This window comes from Anolis sagrei, chromosome 2 (genome assembly GCF_037176765.1).
Source record: "Anolis sagrei isolate rAnoSag1 chromosome 2, rAnoSag1.mat, whole genome shotgun sequence".
NCBI lineage: Eukaryota > Metazoa > Chordata > Lepidosauria > Squamata > Dactyloidae > Anolis > Anolis sagrei.
The window spans coordinates 19,398,826-19,422,186 of record NC_090022.1 but is presented as its reverse complement, the minus strand read 5'-3'; the positions used below and the strand labels follow the sequence as shown (position 1 = coordinate 19,422,186).

Sequence of the window (23,361 nt, the reverse complement as noted above, 5' to 3'; positions counted from 1 at the left end):
TATTGATCTTGAGTTCTGCCGGCACAGGGGTTTAACAAACTGTGTCACCGGGGGCTCTTGTGAGTGCAGTGAAGTTTCACAAATAATGTTCTTTCAAATCCTCCCAATATTTTGCCAGAGTCTGTTTGTCATCTCACTTTCTCTGCAAATTTTGAAATGTCCCTGTTTCTGTCTGCTCCTTCCTCTTTGTGCTCAGCTTATTTTAGTTACAGCAAATTCAGTCTGAACTGCAAAATCATTTGTATATAATGAACAGTGGGATGCAGAACTCTGCTCCTCCCAAGCAAAAACAAACTGCATAACTTGTGTATTCTTCCTCATTAATAAGGTTGGCCAGCTTGGCCTCATTCTAATGTTGTTTGGCCACAAATGTCTTAATTGTTATTTGCAAAATGTTGGTCTCTCACACTGAACTCTGTCCTTCCTCAATTTGAGGGAACAGGAACTTGCGTGTTTGAGTACATGTCCTTGATTTTAGTTGGCCTTTTTAGTCTGCTTCCTCTATATGCACAGAACATATTTGGTCTCTCCACCAGCTTTTACCTGTCAGGTATTATTTGGAGACTTCTTCCATGCTTCCCCTATGGCAAGAGTGGCCAAAACATTCAACTCAAAAGCCATATACACCTCTTTGACGTATAATGTACAACTCTTGGCTGAGCTCCTTTTTTCCATTACGATTCATATCAAAGGTAATTTTTTTCCAAACTTTGCAATTATTTACCAGGTATGATTAATGTTCGTGGTGAGAAAACATATTTCAGAATGTTAACCCTACTTTTAATGATAGTTTTGGATTGTCAAGACTTAAATATCTTAAAGGCACCAGATCGTATCTGATTTTGAAAGCTATGCAGAGCCATCCCTGGTTAGTACTTGGAAGGGAGCCCACCAATGAATATCAAGTGCTATAGGTTATATTTCAAAGGTGGAAAAAAGGCAAACCACCTCTAAAGATCTTTCTTTCCCTGAGAAAAATTTATGAAATTCATGGGATGGCCATGCCGTCTTGTAGATACATACAGTAGATGCAGACATAAGACTTGTAAATACATAGTCACATACTAGGATTACAGTTGCTTTGCTTATTTTTCTTCATATTTTGACTATATATTTACTAAGACAAATAAATATTACTGAAACATCCTATTTCTTCGATTCTAAGATGCACTTTCCCCCCATATAAACCTCTCTAAAAATTAGGTGAGTCTTAGTATTGCAGATGCTTTTCTCATATATATATATATATACACACACACACACACACACACACATACATACACATATATATAGGCTGTTGGTGGTACTGAAATTAGTGTGCATCTTACATTCAATGATGTCTTAGACTCAAAAAAATACGATATTTCTTTCTAACCCTCTTTTTGGCAATTTCTTTTAATATTAAGAAAATGAAAATCTGCATCTTTTTCGTAGATGTTTCCACAGTTCATTCTATACTAAATGCTTTCAATATAGTTCAAACACTACTTCATCGGGATTTCAGAAACATTTGGTAGACCTATATGTGTAGTGAGCTCCTGTTGTTAACCCCAGTTTCTGCCAACCTAGTAGTTCGAAAACATGCAAATGTGAGTAGATCAATAGGTACTGCTCTGGCAAGAAGGTAACGGTGCTCCATGCAGTCATGCTGGCCACATGGTCTAGGAGGCGTCTATGGACAACGCCGACTCTTTGGCTTAGAAATAGAGATGAGCACTACCCCCCAGAGTCGGACTCTACTAGATTTAATGGCAAGGGGAAACCTTTACCTTTACTTTATATGTGTAGTGTCCTTTGTGATTGTTGAAACAAATACAAATTAACAGTTTAAAAACAACATACTTGAATAAATATTATTGCTATACGTATTTCTTAATGCTGATTATGTAAGAAATGGGCATGTGATGATAACAAGGTTTGTGTAATATTTGTTTACGTCCCACCCCCTTCAAGCATCTGAGGTTAATTGTATGTTGTTCTTATATTGCGTAAGTTTGGCTACCCTAAATCATATAACCAGAATGGAAAGAGGGCGGATCATGGGACGCAAACATCCACCAAGGATTAATTTTGGAGCCAAGTGAATACAGTGGACACTTGGTATCTTTTGAGGCCTGGCTGATGTCTCTTATATAAAATGGCAAAATCAAAGTTTATTTCTTGGATTAAAAGTATTTTCAAGCCATATGAGGAGCAACTAAAATAGCCTGGCATGTTTAGCCCTCAGAAGAGAAGGCTGAGAGAAGACATGATGAGGGCCATGTATACATATGTGAGGGTTAGTCATAGGGAGGAGGGAGCAGGCTTGTTTTCTGCTGCCCTGGAGACTAGGATGCGGAACAATGGCTTCAAACTACAAGAGAGGAGATTCCACCTGAACATTGAGAAGAACTTCCTAACTGTGAGAGCTGTTCAGCAGTGGAACTCTCTGCCCTGGAGTGTAGTAGAGGTTCCCCCTTTGGAGGCTTTTAAACAGGGGCTGGATGGCCATCTGTCAAGGGCCATTTGAATACAATTTTCCTGCTTCTTGGCAGGGGGTTGGACTGGATGGCCCATGAGGTCTCTTCCAACTCAATTATTCTATGATTGAGTTGGAAGATTTATGCATGACTGAATCTCTAGAAACAAAATCCATGGATATGGTGGGCTGACTAAGGCAGTCCCCAAGTTATGGAGAAGATAGGTTCTGTAGATTTGTTCTTAAGTTGAATTTGTTTGGAAGTTGGAATAGGTACATTTGTTGCGGAAACAAGGATTGATGACAAAACTGGAGATCCCTTTTCCCCATGATAATTTATTTATTTATTTATTTATTTATTTGATGCACTTATTAACCGCCATTCTCAGCCCATAAGGGCGACTCATGGCGGTGTACAGTACACATAGAAGACAATTACAAAAGCCATTTTCAACAACATATAAACAATATACAAATTACAGACTACATTAAAAATCCGCTTCGTCTCTTAGTGGAATCATAGCCAATCTCATATTCCTTGTTCCATTCCAGTTCTTATTACCGTATTGTTTTGTTATTTAGCACTTAATTAAATGCCCTCTCGAACAGCCATGTCTTAAGGCTTGTCCGAAAGGACATGAGGGAGGGCGCCTGTCTGATGTAAGCAGGGAGAGTGTTCCACAGCCGGGGGGCCACCACCGAGAAGGCCCTCTCCCTCGTCCCTGCCAGCCGTGCCTGTGATGCAGGCGGGATCAAGAGAAGGGCCTCCCCAGACGATCTCAAGGTCCTCGTGGGCTCGTAGGCCAAGATGCGGTCGGAAAGGTATTTTGGGCCGGAACCGTTTAGGGCTTTGTAGGCCAACACCAGCACCTTGAATTGGGTCCGGTAGCAAATCGGCAGCCAGTGGAGCTGGGACAACAAGGGCGTTGTGTGCTCCCTGCCACCCGCTCCAGTTAGTAACATGGCTGCCGCGCGCTGAACCAGCTGAAGCTTCCGGGCCGTCTTCAAGGGCAGCCCCACGTAGAGAGCGTTGCAGTAATCCAGGCGGGATGTGACAAGAGCGTGTACCACCGTGGCCAAGTCAGACTTCCCGAGATACGGGCGCAGCTGGCGCACGAGCCTGAGCTGTGCAAATGCTCCCCTGGTCACCGCTGAAACCTGGGGGTCCAGGCTCAACGATGAGTCCAGGGTCACACCCAGGCTGCGAACCTGCGCCTTCAAGGGGAGTGCGACCCCGTCCAGCACAGGCTGTAACCCTATACCCCGTTCGGCCTTGCGACTGACCAGGAGTACCTCTGTCTTGTCTGGATTTAGTTTCAGTTTGTTCGCCCTCATCCAGACCGTTACAGCGGCCAGGCACCGGTTCAGGACCTCGACAGCCTCCTTAGTAGCAGGTGGGAAGGAGTGACAGAGTTGGACATCATCTGCGTACAGATGACACCGCACCCCGAAACTCCGGATGATCTCACCCAGCGGCTTCATGTAGATATTAAACAGCAGTTTAATATAACTCTTCCAGGAGTGGATTTCACTTCCAAGGGGTAGAGTTCTCTCACTTTCTGTTGTCTCACCCTTGTTCTTAACTATGAGTCATTTGTAAATCGGATGCTTGTAACTCTGGGACTTTAGTCAACCCAAAAAACCTGAGCTGACTGATCCATGGATCAGTGTAAGTGCTGTTCAAGACAGTGCTTCCTAAACCTTTTCCGCGCATGACCCCTTTTTATCTGAGAATTTTTTACGCAACCCCAGGTATAGCTACATAAATAAAAATGTAATGTTTGTTTGTAGGATTAACATAACTCAAAAACCACTGGACAAATTGACACCAAATTTGGACACAATACACATATCAGGCCAACGAGTGGCCATCAGTCATAAAAATACTGAAAAACACAGCAAATGGGACTTTAAAAGCCCAAAGAACCCCAAAAAGACACTACAGCATATGCTCAAAATAACTCCCCCAAGCAAACAAAACACACAATAGTATATCCACACTCTCTTCTGGACTACAGCTCCCAGCATCCCCTAGACCAGGCCCTTTAGGAGAGGAGGATGATCCAAATGCATTGCTTCCAAGCTGCAAGCTTTCTTCTCCTTGGATTTCTTTGAGAGCATCCCAATCCCTGCATATTTCCAATTTCCTATTCCTGGACTGCAACTCCCAGCAATCCTCCAGATAGATAAGATAGATAGATTAGATAAAAATAGATAGGTAGGTAGATAGATAGATAGAGGTAGGTAGGTAGGTAGGTAGATTGATTGATCAGGAGGACTGCTTGGAGTCCAAGTCCAAGAATAGGTAGAGAAGGACGAAAGGGTAGAAAAAGGAAGGGAAAGAAAAGGGGGGGGGGGAGGGAAGAGGAAGAGAAGAAGAAAGGAGAGAATAAAAAAGGGAGGAAAGGAAGGAAGGAGAGACAGAAAGGAGGAGAGAAAGAGGGAGGCAAGGTTGGCCACAGCAATGTGTGGCAGGTACCGCTAGTGAGTATTTAAGCTAGTAATAAAAATTAAACATTTACTGATAATAAATCCACCTTTGCAAGGCTTACAAAACAGACGGATTCTTCCTTTTTATGTAGTGCAGCTGAAGAATTTTCTGCAGAGCCCACTGTAAACACTGCATGTTGTTGCTAACAGATCCATGTAAATATCTGAAACAACCCCTGCGTGACTCTCAGCAACCCTTTACTACTGCCAGTTTATTCATAGCCCCATTCTCTTTTTAATTTTTTAATAATATTATTTAAATAATTGTGAATTTTACATATTCAGTGCTTAAAAATTCTTATACATACCACTTCCCCGTAACAGATTTGTAATATAGAAATAAGTATGTCCTATAATGTATTCATACTCTAGCTCTATTACATACTTGTTATTTACCTCTATCTGCCTTCCATTATTTTTAACCTTCACCTAGTACTGACCCTTCACCCCAGACCAGCCAGTTGCAATACTTATTTCCAAAATTCAATTGTTTCTATTGACCCCATTTTCCTTTATGTGACTCCATATTGAGGTCGGGGCCCATCATTTAAGAAGCAGTGTACCTAAACTCTTATAAAAAAAAGAAGCCACTTTCTTCTCTGAGCAGAAAGGAATGAGCCGAGTCTGCCCAGGAGGACCAGATAAGAATCACTGAGCTGCTGAACTTGCTGACCAGAAGGTTGGTGATTCGAATCTGCGGAACAGGGTGAGCTCCCACTGTTTGGCTCAGCTCCTGCCAACCTAGCAGTTCAAAAACATTCAAATGTGAGTAGATCAATAGGTACCGCCTCGGCAGGAACGTAAACGGTGCTCTATGCAGTCATGCTGGCTACATGATCTAGGAGAGTGGTTCTCCATCTTCCTAATGCTGCAATCCCTTAATACAGTTTCTCATGTTGTGGTGATCCCCAACCATAAAATTATTTTCATTACTACTTCATAACTGTAATTTTGCTACGGTTATGAATTGTAATGTAAGTATCAGATATGCAGGAGGTATTTTCATGCACTGGACCAAATTTGGCACAAATACCTGATATGCCCACATTTGAATACTGGTGGCGTTGGGGGGATTGATTTTGTCATTTGGGAGTTGTAGTTGCTGGGATTTATAGCTAACCTACAATATAAGAACATTCTGAATGCCACCAATAATGGGGTTAAACCAAACTTGGCACACAGAACTCCCATGACCAGCAAAAAAATATTAAAAAATACAGGAGGTCTTTGGGGAAAATTCGTCATGATTTGGGGTAGTTGTAGTTCACCTACATCAAGAGAGCTCCCATGACCAACAGAAAATACTGGAAGGGTTTGTGGGCATTGACCTTGAGTTTCGGAGTTGTAGCCCACCTACATCCAAAGAGCACTGTGGACTCAAACAATGATTGATCTGGACCAAACTTGGCACAAATACTCAATATGCCCAAATGTAAACACTGGTGGTGTTTGGGGAAAATAGACCTTGACATTTGGAATTGTATTTGCTGGGATTTACAGTTCACCTACAATCAAAGAGCCCCTTGAAGCCCACTAACGGTGCAATTGATCCAAACTTACTACACAGAACCCCCATGACCAACAGAAAGTGCTTTCCAACTGGTCTTTTGCCAATCTTTACTAGAGATTTAAGATTGTCTGCACACCGCACCTACCTCTAATAACCTATACACTTCACCTGTCAAGTCCAGCACTTTTAAATCATTCCATTTGGCCCAGCCTTAGTTTTAAATGTGTCGTAGTGTTTTGTTCTAATGTTTATTGTTATTGCTTTAATGTTTATTGTTTTGCTTTATGAGTTTTATTGTATTGTTATGCTGTTGTTTTATTGAGGGCCTTGGCCTTTTGTAAGCCGCACCGAGTCCTTCGGGAGATGTTATCGGGGTATAAATAAAGATAATAATAATAATAATAATAATAATCCCTCTGACACCCCCTGGTGACCCCCCAGGGATCCCGACCCCCAAGTTGAGAAATGCTGTCCTAGGAAGTGTCTACGAGCGCCAGCTCTTTGGCTTAGAAATGGACATGGGCACCCCGTCCCAGAGCCAGAGATCTGTATATCTGTGTTCATTGTATCTGTATATGATGAAATCTGCCCTGAGATAGGGCGGAATATAAATAAAGTGTTGTTATTATTTCTGTCATTTTTCTATGCCTGGGAGTGTCTGATCCCCTGAGTTGGCATTGGTGTTTCCCCCTAGATTTATCTACAGGTCATACCAAAATCCACAACTGTGGCCTCAAAACATGCTCTCAGCTAACAATAAGGTCAATTTATACATACTGGCTGTTAGGAATTGTGGGAGTTCAAGTCCAAAATACCTGGAAGGCCATGCCAGGGACCATTTGGCCATGCCAGGGACCAGCTTCCAAGAGGCTAGATCTCCCATCAAGCTCAGATACTTTTGGATTTCATGTGGCCATTTTGAGAGGGATAACGTAAGTATCTTGGGAATCGTCGAAGGCTTTCATGGCTGGAATCACTAGGTTCTTGTAGGTTTTTTCGGGCTATAGGGCCATGTTCTTGAGGCATTCCTCCTGACGTTTCGCCTGTATCTATGGCAAGCATCCTAAGAGGATGCTTAGGATGCTTGCCATAGATGCAGGCGAAACGTCAGGAGGAATGCCTCTAGAACATGGCCCTATAGCCCGAAAAAACCCACAAGAACCTATCTTGGGAATCGTTGTTGCAAGAATTGGGACCAAGCAGATAGTCCAATTAGCCAAGCAGTGTGAGGAAGGAGAAAAAGATTTAATTTTTGGAAGCTCACAAGGTTTCCTTTTTCACCTTGGCAGCAATGAAAATTCAGGCAACATTTACTGCTAGTGTTTTAGTGGGTTGCTCTGGGGATGCTGTTTTCTGATCTTTATTGAATCTCAATTTTAATGGTGTGGTTTATGTTTAACATTTATTTTAATGGTATTGTATTTTTAATATGCAGGATCTATATGGCAATGTTATGTACGAGTCACTTTTATATGGTAGCAAGTTAATATTGGGTGAATTTATTTTGCATGCAAATGGATGTGGTCTATGCATCAATAAGCTACTATAACTCTTTATTCCTGTAATGGAAATGTGGCGTTCCCTCTAGAAGTCCACCACAAGATAAGACAATGATTTCCCCATACCCTTTACAATATTTTTTTCTCAGATAAGCGCACAGCAAAATTGAACATCTTAGATCAATACACATCACCTTCTGTCTGGCATCTTGTAATAATCCCAAATTATCCCAGGCGCGAGTTCTCTTTGTTTTGGTTTACTTATCACAATAGATAGCATCACCAAGGATTGTGAAATCCAGTCATCTGGAACTGTGTGGGCTATTTAATTTCAGATGGTCTGCTACTGTAAACAAGTAGTTATAGGATCCATCTACTACATTGTAGTAAAGTAAAGGTAAAGGTTTTCCCCTGGCATTAAGTCCAGTCGTGTCCGACTCAGGGGGTTGGTGCTCATCTCCATTTCTAAGCTGAAGAGCCGGCGTTGTCTGTATACATCTCCAAAGTCATGTGGCCAGCATGACTGCATGGAGCGCTGTTACCTTCCTGCCAGAGCGGTACCTATTGATCTACTCATATTTGCATGTTTTCAAACTGCTAGGTTGGCAGAAACCCGGGCTAACAGCAGGAGCTCACACCCTTATCTGGATTCGAACCTGCAGCCTTTCGGTGAGCCAGTTCAGTAGCTCAGTGCTTGAAGTATGCAATTTGATACTCCTCTAACTGATATGGCTCAGTACTATGGAATCCTGGGAGTTGTAGTTTTACAAGTTCTTTCCTTCTCTGCCAAAAAGTGCTAGTGCAGTGGTTCTCAACCTGTGGGTCCCCAGGTGTTTTGGCCTACAAATCCCAGAAATCCCAGGCAGTTTACCAGCTGTTGGGATTTCTGGGAGTTGAAGGCCAAAACATCTGGGGATCCACAGGTTAAGAACCACTGTGCAAGTGCCTCCCGAAACTACAGCTCCTAAGATTCCATGGCATTGAGCCAAGGAAGGTAAAGTGGTGTCAAACTGCATTAATTCAACACTCTAGATGCCTTCTTAAGGTCAGAAGGAGGAACCTAACAGGGAGGAATTGCAACATAATAGGGTTTGCCTTTGTTCCAAGTGAAGGGAAATTTCAATGATGGTTTATTGCACTGAATTAATATTTCTAGTAGTGAGCTTGTGTGGGTAAGTTGGACTCTTGAAATGTTTGGGACATTTTTAGGGTTGCATCCGGAGAATGATATGTGTTTTGTGAGCCACAAAACTGGGCCACACTCTACCCATTGTGGATTATGCCTATTTCCATCCTGCTGTTCAGCTCCAATGACTCCTAGAATGAACATCTGACTGATCAACCTTGAAAACAAATAAGCATATTAAACCAAGGCATTCCTTGCCCGCAGGCTTCCATTTCAAAATACAGGATGCAAGAAGAGGAAAAGAGAAATCAGAGCAAGAGAGAGGAAAAAAGGAAAACAGAAAAGCACCAGTGGCTAAAAAGATTCCATTCTAATGCTCCATTGGGATACAAACATGTTCAGGCAGAACGGCGGCTGCTAGGTGACCAAAAGCTTCGTGTCCCTGGTGTACCTGCGAGAGAGGAATAAAACATTCCTGTCCCCCATTGCCTACAGTTAGTGTTGCCAGGTATCAAGATACCAGTTGAAGCCTCTAAGAATTTCCCTGCTTCTCCAGATGTCTAGGCTGTTGGTTAAAATTCCCAGGGTAAGCATTGCTGGATGGGAAGAAATCTTCTTTTTGTTTGTGAGATGCTTTAGAGCATTGTTGTCTCCAAGGTTGCTCAGCCCAGAGGTTGTTTATAAAAATGTCATACATCCAAATAGTTCTAATTTGGCATTGATAGTCCAAATTAAACTGCCCCTTCACTGGTTTGCTGTCAGTTTTTCAGGCTGTATGGCCATGTTCCAGAAGCATTCTCTCCTGACATTTCACCCACATCTATGGCAGGCATTCTCAGAGGTTGAGGGGTCTGTTGGAAACTAGGCAAGTGAGGTTTATATATCTGTGGAATGTCCAGGATGAGAGAAATAACTCTTGTCTGTTGTAGGTAGGTGTGAATGTTTCCAAGTTTCCAACATACCTCACAACCTCAGAAGATGCCTGCTACAGTTGCAGGCAAAACGTCAGGAAAGAATGTTTCTGGAACATGGCCATACAGCCCAGAAAACTTACAGCAACCCAGTGATTCTGGCCATGAAATGTCTTAGTTTCTCTCTCTCTTCCTTCTGTTTTCATCCTCTACTCACTTCGCTTGCTGTAAGACAGAATTCAAATTGAGGCAGCAGCTTTGACTTCACTGTTGCACTCCAGGAAAGCCCTCTTGACTTTCAACACCACACAGCTGAGTAAAAATGCAAGCAGTTTATTGAAGATAAATAAAAAGCAGTAGCAATAAAAACACTCCATAAAAATAGGTAAATTCAATTAGGTAGAAAGATAGGCAGAAACAAATAGTCCAGAAAATTAGTCCATCAGAGTTCATGAAAAACAAATACAGAAACTTCCAAGGTAAAACTCCAAAACTTGAATGATAAAATCAAACAAGGCACTTAACACATGAATCTATCCAAGGCAAGTCGTTCAAGGACCAGGAAAGACGTTTTGACTCTATTCCAACGTCGCTTCATCTGACTATAGATTCTGTACTTGGCACCTTGATCCCCTAATCTACTCTATGTCCCAAGCGGCCAGGAACGGATTTTGTTTCAGCCTTGACTCTGTTATCAATCTTTCTCTCAGTCTGTCAGAACGCCTAAGAGATTGGTTTTATTTGCCTGTGCTGACTGAAAATATGCCTTTTATCTACTGACTCATTAATTTCTGCAGCTGGCCCAGGTGCCGAGCTTTTCTCAGGCTCAAAGTCCTGGGAATTCTCTGGTAGCAATTCAGGCCCTCTTCCAGGGACCATAACATCATCCCCAAACTCTTCAAGAACATTCTCATCATTTCCATCTGAACATGAGGAAGAACTTCCTGACTGTGAGAGCCGTTCAGCAGTGGAACTCTCTGCCCCGGAGTGTGGTGGAGGCTCCTTCTTTGGAAGCTTTTAAACAGAGGCTGGATGGCCATCTGTTGGGGGTGATTTGAATGCAATATTCCTGCTTCTTGGTAGGGGGTTGGACTGGATGGCCCATGAGGTCTCTTCCAACTCTTTGATTCTATGATTATATGATTCATCAGAAAAGACAATTTGAACAGGACTCCCATTGTCATTCTCTGCATCTAGGGCAACCTCATTATTAGAAACATCATTGTCATTCTCAGCCTCATCATTAGAAATATCACTGTCATTCCCAACATCCAGAGTACCCTGATCATTAGACACAATCACAGGCTGAATTCCAACACTCACTAATTCAGCACTAGGAAGGAAAGGGGAAAGTCCTTCTCAATAGACTCGGGCAAAAGCAAACCGCTGTATGTCTTTTTCTAGCTTGTCTGTTCATTCTCATGTTGATCGTTCTGTGATGTTGCATGGCCACCCGTATGAGGTGTTGGATGATATGGAATCACATTGAGGGGTGGACAAGTTTGTTTTCTGGTGCTCTGGAGACTAAGATCCAGAGTAATGAATTTAAATTGCAAAACAGATATCACCTGAACATTAGGAAGAACTTCCTGACTGTGAGAGTTGTTCAGCAGTGTGGTGGAAGATCCTTCCTTGGAGGCTTTTAAACAGAGGCTGGATGGCGGTCTGTTGGAGATGCTTTGATTGTGTTTTTCTTGTATTTATTTATTTATTTATTTATTTACGATATTTATAGCCTGCCTTTCTCAGCCATTCGGCGACTCAAGGCGGGTGACAGATTGGCACAATTTGATGCAATGCATTCATAAAAGTGTGATTAAATATAGTCAACAGAACAATATAAAAGCATATATAAAAATGATTAAAACATGTAGTCATTGACGTCACCTTGTTAAAATCGTTTCCCAGTAACATCGTCTGGCCATTCCATATTCATCATTCATAGTTCCATGTTATCTATTCTGCTGCATTCTCAAAAGCTTGCTCAAAGAGCCAAGTTTTTACCTTTTTTTAAAAGTCAGTAGGGAGGGGGATGATCTAATATCCCTGGGGAGAGAGTTCCATAGCCGGGGGGCCACCACTGAGAAGGCCCTGTTCCTCCTCCCCGCCAGTCGCATTTGCGATGCTGGAGGGATCGAGAGCAGGGCCACCCCAGACAACCTTAAGCTCCTAGATGGTTCCTAAGGAGAGATACGTTCGGACAGGGGTGGGACTAGATGGCCCTTGTGGTCTCTTCTAATTCTATAATTCTGTGAGGAATGAGACTAGTGGCCATGCCACTTGAAACAAGACAAGGAGTGGAGTGCCAATGTTTCAACATGTGAGACTTCAGAATGGATCTCTGGTCATCTCCAGTTTCAACAATGAACCGTTTTGTCACATTAATGAGTGATGCGAAAGAATAGATGCAATACCAGTTTGAGCAAGTGGTGTCTAAGCTATTTTTCAACAGATGGCACATAGGAAACAATTATACCATAACCACTAACTGTCCCAATTGGGCAGGGACGGTCTCAGTTAATCCCCCCTTGTCCCACTTGTTTAGCTGCTTTTAAATCATCCCTTTTTCTCTCTCTCTCCTTAATTCCCCCATTGTCCTCAGCTTGCTTCCATTCCTGCAAACAGAGTTGTAAGTGCAAAGGTACTTTGCACTCAAATATCTCAGAAGGGGAAAGAGGAGGAGGAGAGAGGCCAACCTTGTTCTTCCCATGAAACTCAAGTGAAAGCAAACTGTGCAGTCTTTCCTAGATTGTCTGGTTTTTTATCGTTACTTTTGCCATTTTGACAGCACTTTGTGTTACTAGGTGGTCAGTTGAAACATTCACACCTAGCTCCAGCAGACAATAGTCCTTTGTCCCACCCTGGTCATTCCACAGATATGTAAACCCATTTTCCTACTTCCAACAGTCCTCACTACCTCTGAGGATGCTTGCCATAGATGCAGGCGAAACGTCAGGAGAAAATGCCTCTAGAACATGGCCATGTAGCCCAGAAAAACCTACAACAACCCACTTGTCCCAGTTTTCATTTGTGAATAATATTTTGAATTCTGGAACAATTCCAGGGCATAAAACAACAATACAATAAAATACATAAAACACGAGAATACAGTGAACAATATACAATACAGTAAAAGTCAATCACAAAGTCAGGGGGCCACAGCGGAGAACGCTCTCTCCCTTGTTCCCACAAGACAAGCCTGTGGAAACCTTTGGCCATCTGTATGTTATACATAACAGCCTGTATTCTGTTAGTTAGATTTAACTAGAAGAGACTCATTCATTCTTGAATGTTGAGTCAACACTTCTGCAAATGCCATTGATTCAATTGATGTACTCTAGTTAGAACTACAATCGGATTTAGGCTAATGTTTGTTTATGAATTAGTGATGGAAATATACATTATCCTTCACATGGAAAGTTTGGGCATCGGACTATGACTCTAGAGAACAGGATTCCCATCTCAGCCATGGAAACTCACTGGGTGAACTTGGGCAAGTCATACTCTCATTCTTAGAGGAAGGCAAAGGAAAAATCTCTAAGGAAATCTTGCCAAGAAAATCTTGTGATAGGTTCGCCTTAGGTTGCCATAAAACAAATTGACTTGAAAGCACACAACAGCACACTGACCGCACAGTACTGTGATGTTATAACAGCCCTTCCCATTATGATCCCACACAGGGAGCCCATTCATTGTAGTGGTGTGATACCATTCATTTTGAATGGAGAAAAGCGTCACCTTCATTCTCGTAACACGAGAAGAGTTCCTGGCAAATTTCAAGTCTGTGCGCTTTCATTTCAGGTGTCAGCATCCTGGGTAGCCAAGCAAAGCAATAATGTGACCCACACGTTCTTGTGAAATGCTGATTATGCTTGAAATTTCTCTCTGAGTGATACGCTGATCGTCCTGAATCAATCTGTCAACCTTTTGCTTGTGAAACTCAGTGGTTGCTGTCACAGGACATCCAACACTTTGTTAGTCATGCAAGTCAGATGGTCCCACTTCAACATCTTTAAACTTACTTGCCCAACGACGCACAGTACTCACATCAGGACAATCACCATATACAGCTTGCATTCTCTGATTAATATCCTTTGGAGTGACACCTTCTGCTGTCAAGAATTCAATGACTGCACATTGCTTGCCGCATTGACTGATTGTCTGCGCAGTGTTCCATACTTCGCACTTTAACAACACAACCATTCAATGCTAAGACTTCCTGTCAAAATGGAACTGTAGAGGAAAGTCTACTGAACAAGCCAGTACCTGTCACATACCAGTACTGCCATCTGTTGAGGAGTTACAAAGGTGGAGGCATTACTTTTCATTCAACCCTCGTAAATACCCTTGTTCCATCCTATGGAATCCTGGGATTTGTAATTAAGATAGGGGCATTTGAAATGCTCAGCCAGAGAACTCCTCAAATTACAAACCCCAGGATTTCAGAAAATGAAACTACAGTAGTAGTGGAATCATACTTTGTAGTGTCAGTGGACTGCTTGAATCAGGCATACTCAATCTGTACCAAAATCTCAACAAAGAAAGCTGCCTTCTCTCAGAGTCAAAGTTTTGGTCCATTACTCTCCGCTCGCACTGTTGCCGGCTCTCCTTGTACCGTGGCAGGGATTTAAATAATGCAAGTACAATTAAGGCTCTTTCATGGCAAAAGGAATTTGGAACCTTACTTCCTGAGTAACCGGTTTGTGTTTTGTTCACTCGTGGTCCCTTGTGCTTGTCTTGCTTTTACTGATGGTATGTCAGCTACTTCAGATGCCATTTGAGCAGCTGAGAAGGTCAAAAGATTTAAATCAATAGCTAACATAAAGACAAAAGGAAGGAGAGAAGTCTATACTGCACAGCTGCAATGTCTTGATGATACTTCCACTCTCGTGGCTCATTCGTCTGGAATTCTGGGACTTGTAGTTTAATAAGATACTTGGAATTCTGCAACAGAGAGCTCTAGTCCACTCTCAGCTGAACATCAGCATGAGTGCCCTTCAGCAGGGAGATCTAACATTTTATCAAACAACAAATCCCAGAATTCCATAGGATGAAATAATGGCACTGCTATAATTCCCTCCCTTTCCTTCCCTTCCCATAGCTTTCTCTTCTGGACTTGGCATCACCAAAAGGGATCCCCCAAGAAGATCCTTCCCACAGGAGAAGGATGACCCTGGCGGGTCAAGGCTGCCCCTGAGCATTGACAGAGTGCCACAAGAGAGTGGTGCGTGTTGATAGGGGCAGCTTTATAGCCCTTGAGACCGTTTAGGAAGGAAAAGGAAGAGACACGCCTGTAGAATTACAGGCAGTCTTCCAGCTACGAACAAGTTCGGTTTTCTAGGTTTGCTCTTCTATTGCATTTATATCTAAGGCCCCTTCCATATACCTGAATAACCACTAATTGTCCCAATTGGGCAGAATCCCCAGAATCGAACCTGCGACCTTTCGGTCAACAAGCTCAGCAGCTCAGTGCTTTAATCCACTGCGAGCTCCATATGGCAGGTACAGCTAGTAAATAATAAAATAATAAATAATATTGGACCAAAAGAAGATCAAACCAGTCCAGGAAATAAAGCCTGACTACTCACTGGAGGGAAGGATATTAGAGGCAAAGTTGCGCCCTCTTTCCACTTGAAAATCTGTGTCCTTACTGTAAAAGACCACTTGGATCCAGAATAGCTCTCCATAGCCACTTACAGACCCACAATCAAGATTCTACCCTTGGAAGTCAATCATACTCAGCCATAAGTGTCTGTATATGGTGATGGATAGATGCAATTCCTCTCTACATGCCTCCTTCTCTTTGTTTCCAAGTCTTGACCAAATCATTTTATAATGAGTTTCCTTCAAATATTTGCAACTTTGGATAGAATCCCAGGATTGGAAAGCAAAAGGACAAGATTGTAAAAGGCCAGAAGGTCCAAAGAGCAGTGTCTGAACCAGCAGGAGAGGGAGCTGAGTGCCTGAGTGGGTGGGGATTTGAACTGTTCTCCAAATTTTCCAACATGACTGGATTCAACCCAAGTTTTTAGGGCTTTATTGCATGGTGGTAACAAACCATCACAAAAACAGGACCATCACCTTTAGTGATGGTACCATCTCATGATGTTGTGTGGTATCCATTGCCAGTTTGCCACCTTCTTGTGATGAAAATGTCCCTAGGCATGCAGTAAGGAAAGTGACCATCCTAGTACATACTTGGGATCATCAGTCACATGAACACCACTGAATGGCAACTACATGCAATAGTGTCCTTATCCCTAGAATCAGGCATGGGCAAATCACTAGGCAGTTAGGAAATGTGGGAGTTGAAGTCCAAAACACATGGAGGGCTGAAGTTTGCCCATTCCTGCCCTAAAGTTATCTGGAGAAAGAAGTACAGCTCTGAGATGCCTCCCAAATGTCCTGATTTTGCAGGGTTGGTCCTCAAGCTTGAATAAGTGTCCTTGGTCTTTGTTCCAGATACAAATATCATTAATGCAAGCTGAAAGACATAGGAGAAGGAATATGGATTCCAGTCATGCTGGACTTTGCATTTGTATCTGATTCCAGTTTAAGCAACAGATGTATTAATCTCACTTTCCCCTAATTTCCACAAAAGCAGAGGGAACAGTCACCATAGGCAAGAGAAGCAGCTGTTTTACCTCTTCAGTCCACACATCCCCACTTCTAAAGGAAACAGTGACATGATAATAAACCCTTCTTTTATATCAAACTAGCACATGTACCTGGTGTTGCCAGGGTGTTGTTGGGACCACTGCCCACCTCCTTTCTCCCTTCTCCAGCTCTGAGAAGGCCTGCCTCAGAATGTCTCCATGTCAACACTCAAGCTCTCTTTGTGGCTCTTACTTTCCTTCCTAGGTTTCCCACACACTCCTCCATCCCTCTTTTTTGTTTTCCTTCCTTCCTTTCTCTCCTTTCCCCCTTACTTTCCCACATATACCTTCCCTCTCTTCTGCTCACCTAGCATTTTCGAAAACAGCGATCTGAATAAATAAATACCTACCGTTTTCAAGTGGAGAGGTATTTAAAGCACCCATAAGGAAATGCCAGAAAAATGCTAGCAATTCGATCAAGGAGGAAGTTTACAAACAAAGCTCTTCGGCAGGAAAGGTGGATAGCACCCTCCCATGGACAGAACCAAGTACAACCTCCAAGAAGCCAAAGATGGAAAAGTCTATATATACACCTCTAAGTATAGTTGTCTGTCTTGTCAGTGTATAATGGCATTGAATGTTTGCCATATGTGTGTTCTGTGATCTGCTCTGAGTCACTTTTGGGGTGAGAAGGGTGGAATATAAATACTGCAAACAAACAAACAAACAAATAAATAAATAATACTTGTGGATAGATAGATAGATAGATAGATAGATAGATAGAGATACAACCCCCACACACAGCCTTTATTGGCATACAACAAAATTGGTGCCCAACGTTGTTATATACAACAAGAGGAAATCACAGATAAAAAGAAAACATACTTCAAAGTTATTAATCTCAAGGATAAAATTTGCAACAGTCTCACAAAAGAATGCATCAGACTGGAATTCCTGTATTTCATCCAGATATTATCATATTTGGGTCAAACAAACAAAGAATGATGAAGTGTTTAAACAGAGACCAAGTCAAAAGAGCAAACCTTTTGAAATGTACAACCTATATAACCATGGTTTCATATTTCCACATCCAATGATCTATGTAGGCGTTTTCAGGATGGCATGATATTCTTTGGCCAGATGTCCTTCATTTCAGTCGGGTTGCTATTATCTATGGTTTTGTGCATCCGTTCAAAGTCAGAAATGTAGGGGTCATACTATACGCTACCTTTAAATATATTTTTGAAAACTGCAAATTCTATTAGTTGGCAAGGATATGTTTAGGCATGGAGAGAGAATTCAAGTTTTTTCTCCTTTGCTACATTTTGGAAGAGGAAAGGGAACTCAAATGGAAAACGTACTCTTAAAAAAAATGTAGTCCCTTTCCTCTCTTTCTAAACAGTTTTTTCTTTCTTCCTTTAGACATTTTCCTCTGTTTTTCATATAGCCTCTCACTGTCCAAATCAGAACGGTTAGAGAGTATGTAAATGTCAGCCCAAAGGGGTCAGTAAACAGATGGCTTCTCCAGATGGAGCAAATATGTCAGGTCAAGCTTACCAAAATAAAATGAGAGAAATGGACTTTCATGCCATTTTCACCAACTGCTCTGTCTCACTCAATTCTCCGCCAGCCTACATTTTCAACTTCTATTACTCCTATTATACTCCTATAGTCCCTATTACTATCTCCTCCTCTCTCCCTTTGTCCTCAGCTCATTTCAGTTGCTGCAAAGGCCCTTTCTACATTGACATATAAAATCCAGATTATCTGCTTTGAACTGGATTATATAGCAGTGTGTGGGTTAAATGGCTGAGCTGCTAAATTTGCTGATTAAAAGGTTGCAGGTTCAAATCCGAGGAGCGGGGTGAGCTTCCACTGTTAGCTCCAGCTTCTGCCAACCTAGCAGTTCAAAAACATGCAAATGTGAGTAGATCAATAGGTACCACTCCAGCGGGAAGGTAACGATGTTCCATGCAGTCATGCTGGCCCCATGACCTTGGAGACGTCTGCAGACAACACTGGCTCTTCAGCTTAGAAGAATGCAATATTCCTGCTTCTTGGCAGGGGGTTGGTCTGGATGGCCCATGAGGTCTCTTCCAACTCTATGATTCTATGATTCTATGATTCTATGAAATGGAGTTGAGCACCAACCCCCAGAGTCGGACACAACTTAATGTCAGGGGAAAACTTTACCTTTACCTAGAGTCATATAATTATTTACAGTATTTGTATACCACTTTTCTCACCCCGAGAGGGACTCATATAATCCAGTTTAAAGCAGATAATGTGGATTATAGATAATCTGGATTATATGGCAGCATAGAAAGAGCGTGAGTTGATAGCACAAATATCCAATGGGCAGGTCCTTTAGTGAGAATATTTTCAAGCCTTGACTGGTTGAATCTCTGGATACAGAATCTATGGATACGGAGGGCCAGCTGAGTTTGTACTCAGATCACGTATAATAGTGTTCTTTCCAACAGACCCAGGCAAAAGCAAACTGTTGCAACCTCTCCTAGCTTATGTTATTATTCATAGCTTTTGGCATTTTGACCCAACTCCGATGTGTCCTGGTCAGATGAATCTGAGTTTTCATCTGTGAGATGGTGGAAGATGTAGAATAGCTGAGCAGAAATTATTTTTAGTTCATAACAGCAGAACGGACGTTTTCCTCTTCCAGGTATTTTGGCCAGCATCACTTAACTGGCTGCATCAAGCGTGGCCAACAATAAGAGACTGTGGAAATTGTCCAAAACATTTGAAAGTCAAAGTGTCTCTGTACTTGATATATAAAAATCTCAGTTCAAACGAGATGTTATTTTTGGAACTATACTGAACAATTTACCTTTAGGTGCCCTTTTCCCAGGTGCAATTCCCTGCTATCCTCCTCCCAACATTATGTCCCTATTTTTATTTATTTTTGTCTTGAAGGTCGTTTGTCTGCAAATTTGAATGTCATTTGGGATTGAATCAGCCTGTCAGTGGCAGCCGCAGCATGACAGAGAGTTGGACTGGATGACCTCTGTGGTCTCCTCTAACTCTACGATTCTGTTATTCTCCCCAATCTGTCATTCAGTGATGCAAGGAAAGTTCAACCGATGAGAATATCCACTGCCAGGAAAATCTTGTGGCACAAAAACAAGAGACAGCGTTGCTTTTTTTCCAGGCAGGCTCCATTTCAGTCTAGCTTCCCTCCCTGTTGCCTAAGGGTCGTCGATCTTTATACTGAGCCTGAGGGGCTGGATCACTTTCACTGGATCTAAGGGTAAGAGAAGGAATTTCGGGGTGAGAGCAATGCCTTAAAAGTATATGTGGATGTGTTTCCTGTTGGGTGAGTGGGCTTATTGACAAAAGACCCTCCTCATAAATGCACAGCAGAGTAACTTATTAGCAGCGCTGTGACCTAGCACCAGTAGCCAAATGTAATAAAAAGAACAAAAAAAAAAACACAGATCAATGTTATCTCTTCCATAGGAGCAAAATAATATAGCAAAATAATATGGTTGCACTATTTACAAGAACAAGGTTTCCATAACACAAATAAAGTTCTTTATACTTCCTTCTTTGCTTCCATGCTGGGCTTTTTTCTAATGCAGATAAACAGCTTCACTCTCTACACAGGAGCTTCACACAGTAGTTTTATACACACAGCAGTCTTCACACAGAACCTTCACATACGATGGCCTTTAACCTAGGGCTTCTCTCACCAAAGCTTCTCACACCAGTCCTACTCTTACTGAGGCCTTTCTCCCATTGAGAGCTTTTCACACACTGAGGGCTCTCTCAGACTGATGTCTCTTTCATACTGAGGCAAACTAACACTGAGGCATACTAACACACTGAAACCCTTCTTTCACAGAGATCTCTCACAGACTGAGGGCTACCTCAGATTGAGGGTAAACTAACACTGAGGCCTTTCTCCCACTGAGACCTCTCTCAGACTGACAGCTACTAAGCTAGAGAAACACCTATTTATATTGAACAGCAGCTTTTGCTGAGTCATTGTATCCATTTAACCCCTTCAGTGCTCACAGAGGCGGCCCTAGGTAATTTTCAACGGTAAGCAAACCATATTTTTGCAGCCCCCCCCCCCAAACCTGATATATATATATATATATATATATATATATATATATATAATGTTCGTCGTGGGAGTTCTGTGTGCCGTATTTGGTTCAATTCCATCATTGGTGGAGTTCAGAATGCTCTTTGATTGTAGGTGAACTATACATCCCAGTAACTACAACTCGCATATGTCAAGGTCTATTTTCCCCCAAGAGCACCCCTGGGCAAAATCAACTATACTGCAAATGCTTACTTTGCGTAATGGGTTGAGCCACCCCTGAGTGCTCAACTCACATTTTTGTAATTAAAAATACCTAATTAATTTTTAATGTTTCTAACATTTCCTCCTTTACTCTTTGTTGTGCTTTTGGTCTTTTTTTATTTGAATGGCATTCTCTGTGCAAGTGAGGGCGAGGGCAGTTGCATCACGCTTAATGGTATCACCAGAGAATGTCCTCTTTGACAACAGAAGGGGGTCTTCTCTAGATCTCAGGTTGTGATCTTGAAATCGCAGAGCCTTGGATAGTCCTAACCTTAGGAATCCTATACTCTGCTTTTTGGTTCTTCTTTACAGATCCTTCAACTGATACAGCTAGTATGGATAAACCTAATTAATTCTCTCTTATCCTACTTTTTTCACCTGCTTTTCAGATATCCTGTGCCTTCGTTTCCCTACTTAGTTCTCATCTTATTTCTATTACTGTAATTTGAGTTCAAAATAATTCCATGTAGCTAACTCAGCAGTTTGATCTTTAAATCCTCATATCGTGTCAGCTCTTCCAGTTGTTTCTCTTCAATCCTGCTGTTACCTGGGATTGCAACATCGACAATCCATACTTTGTTTTTTAACACGATTGTGAGGTCAGGAATATTGTGCTCCAAAACCCTGTCTGTCTGAATTCGAAAGCCCCAGAGTAGCTTGACGTGTTCATTCTCTGTAACTTTTTCAGGCTTGTGATCCCACCAGTTCTTTGTCGCAAGCAGATGATATTTGTGGCACAAGTTCCAATGGATCATCTGAGCAATGGTGTTATGCCTCTGCTTGTAGTCTGTCTGCGCGATCTTCTTGCAGCAGCTGAGGATGTGATCTATTGTTTCATCTGCTTCCTTGCAGAGTCTACATTTATCATCATCATCATTATATCTGTCTGGGGTGCTTTGATTATGCATGGCACAGGATTGGGACTGGATGGTGCATGCAATCCCTTCCGACTATTACTCTGATTCTAGCATACACTACATGTAATCTGGGTTTATTAAAAATGTCGTGGTTATGTCTATCTGGAAAATAATTTTCTAGAAAAATTACTATTGAAATATGCACAAAAAATTATGGGCACTCATTTCAGTGTCACCATTTTTGATGCTCAGGCCACACCATACACAGCCGCATAGTGACCCAATTGATACATTTTTTCTTCTTGTTTCCATGCAGATGCTGAGCCCCCTACAGAAGTGTGGCTCTGAAGGCTGTCTAGTTGACTGTGACTTTCTACCTTGGCACCGGAGCACCCTCCACCGGCGGCAACAAAGCTGTGATGGGTCAGCGCCTGAAGACAGCCGTGAGAAGCAGGACAGGGAGACCCCTCGGCCCCCCAGCATCCGTTTGGAAGTCCCAGATGTGACGGCCTGCTCTCCCCATTTGCTCCAAGACCCTGGAGGGGTGTGGCGTTCCCGCAGCGAGGGGCGCTTGGACCAAAACGGAGTGCCTTGTCAAACCAGAGAAACCGAGGGGGAGAAAACCGGCAGCGGGTGGAGTTTGCCCTCTCCAAAGTCTCTGCGGAAAGAACGGCGGCTGCGAGAGAGAGTCGCGGCAGCAAAGGAGCACTTGAAGAGCCTCTTTGGAGGCTCGAATAAAGTTAGTGGATCTCTTGTCTTCTGGCTTCCTAAGTTCATCCCTTTTATCACTTATTATCTTCTCCCCTCAACCCTCTGGCTTTCATGAGAAGCACAAGCCCAATTATTATTTTTTCCCTTTCTTTTTCCAGCTTGCTCTTATAAATATTTTAGTGTCTTTGTTCCCAATGGTTTTAATCTCTGGAATTTCCTGCAGCGAAAAATGTATCCCAAGGCTAAGTAGAAAGCTGATGATCAAGGAAGGGTTATGGCAGAGGGCCTGGGAGAAGAAACTCCGCAGATCTCTGAAAATCTGTGAGGCAAAAAAACAGAAGGGTGTCCAGTTAGTCAGCCTGGCTTTCTATTCTTAGCCAGAGTTTAGGAAAGTTACATTTTGGAGCCATTCTTCCCAGCAGATCCAAAGAAGTCATAAATAGGAGTCTAGTGTCTAGATCCAAGGAAATCATGCTACCCCTCTATTCTGCCTTGGTCAGACCACACCTGGAATACTGTGTCCAATTCTGGGTACCACAGTTTAAGGGAGATGTTGACAAGCTGGAATGTGTCCCATGGAGGGTGACTAAAATGATCAAGGGTCTGGAGAACCAGCTCTATGAGAAACAGCTTAAAGAGCTGGGCATGCAGAAGAGAAGACTGAGAGGAGACATGATAGTCATGTATAAATATATGAGGGAAAGTCATAGGGAGGAAGGAGCAAGCTTGTTTTCGCTGCCCTGGAGACTAGGACGCGGAACAATGGCTTCAAACTACAGGAAAGGATATTCCATCTGAACATTAGGAAGAACTTCCTGACTGTGAGAGCTGTTCAGTAGTGGAACTCTGCCCCAAAGTGTGGTGGAGGCTCCTTCT

At 42.4% G+C, this 23,361-nt stretch overlaps 1 protein-coding gene across 1 annotated transcript in view; it reads left to right on the top strand.

Annotated features, from left to right (window-relative positions):
- The window catches only part of LOC132765227 (regulator of G-protein signaling 2-like), a 60,808-nt gene that overhangs the window by 11,327 nt on the left and 26,120 nt on the right, over positions 1–23,361 (top strand). The window contains exon 2 of the mRNA XM_060759458.2: positions 22,091–22,513. Coding sequence (XP_060615441.2) covers positions 22,091–22,513 — 423 coding nt within the window. The remainder of the gene's footprint in view (positions 1–22,090; positions 22,514–23,361) is intronic.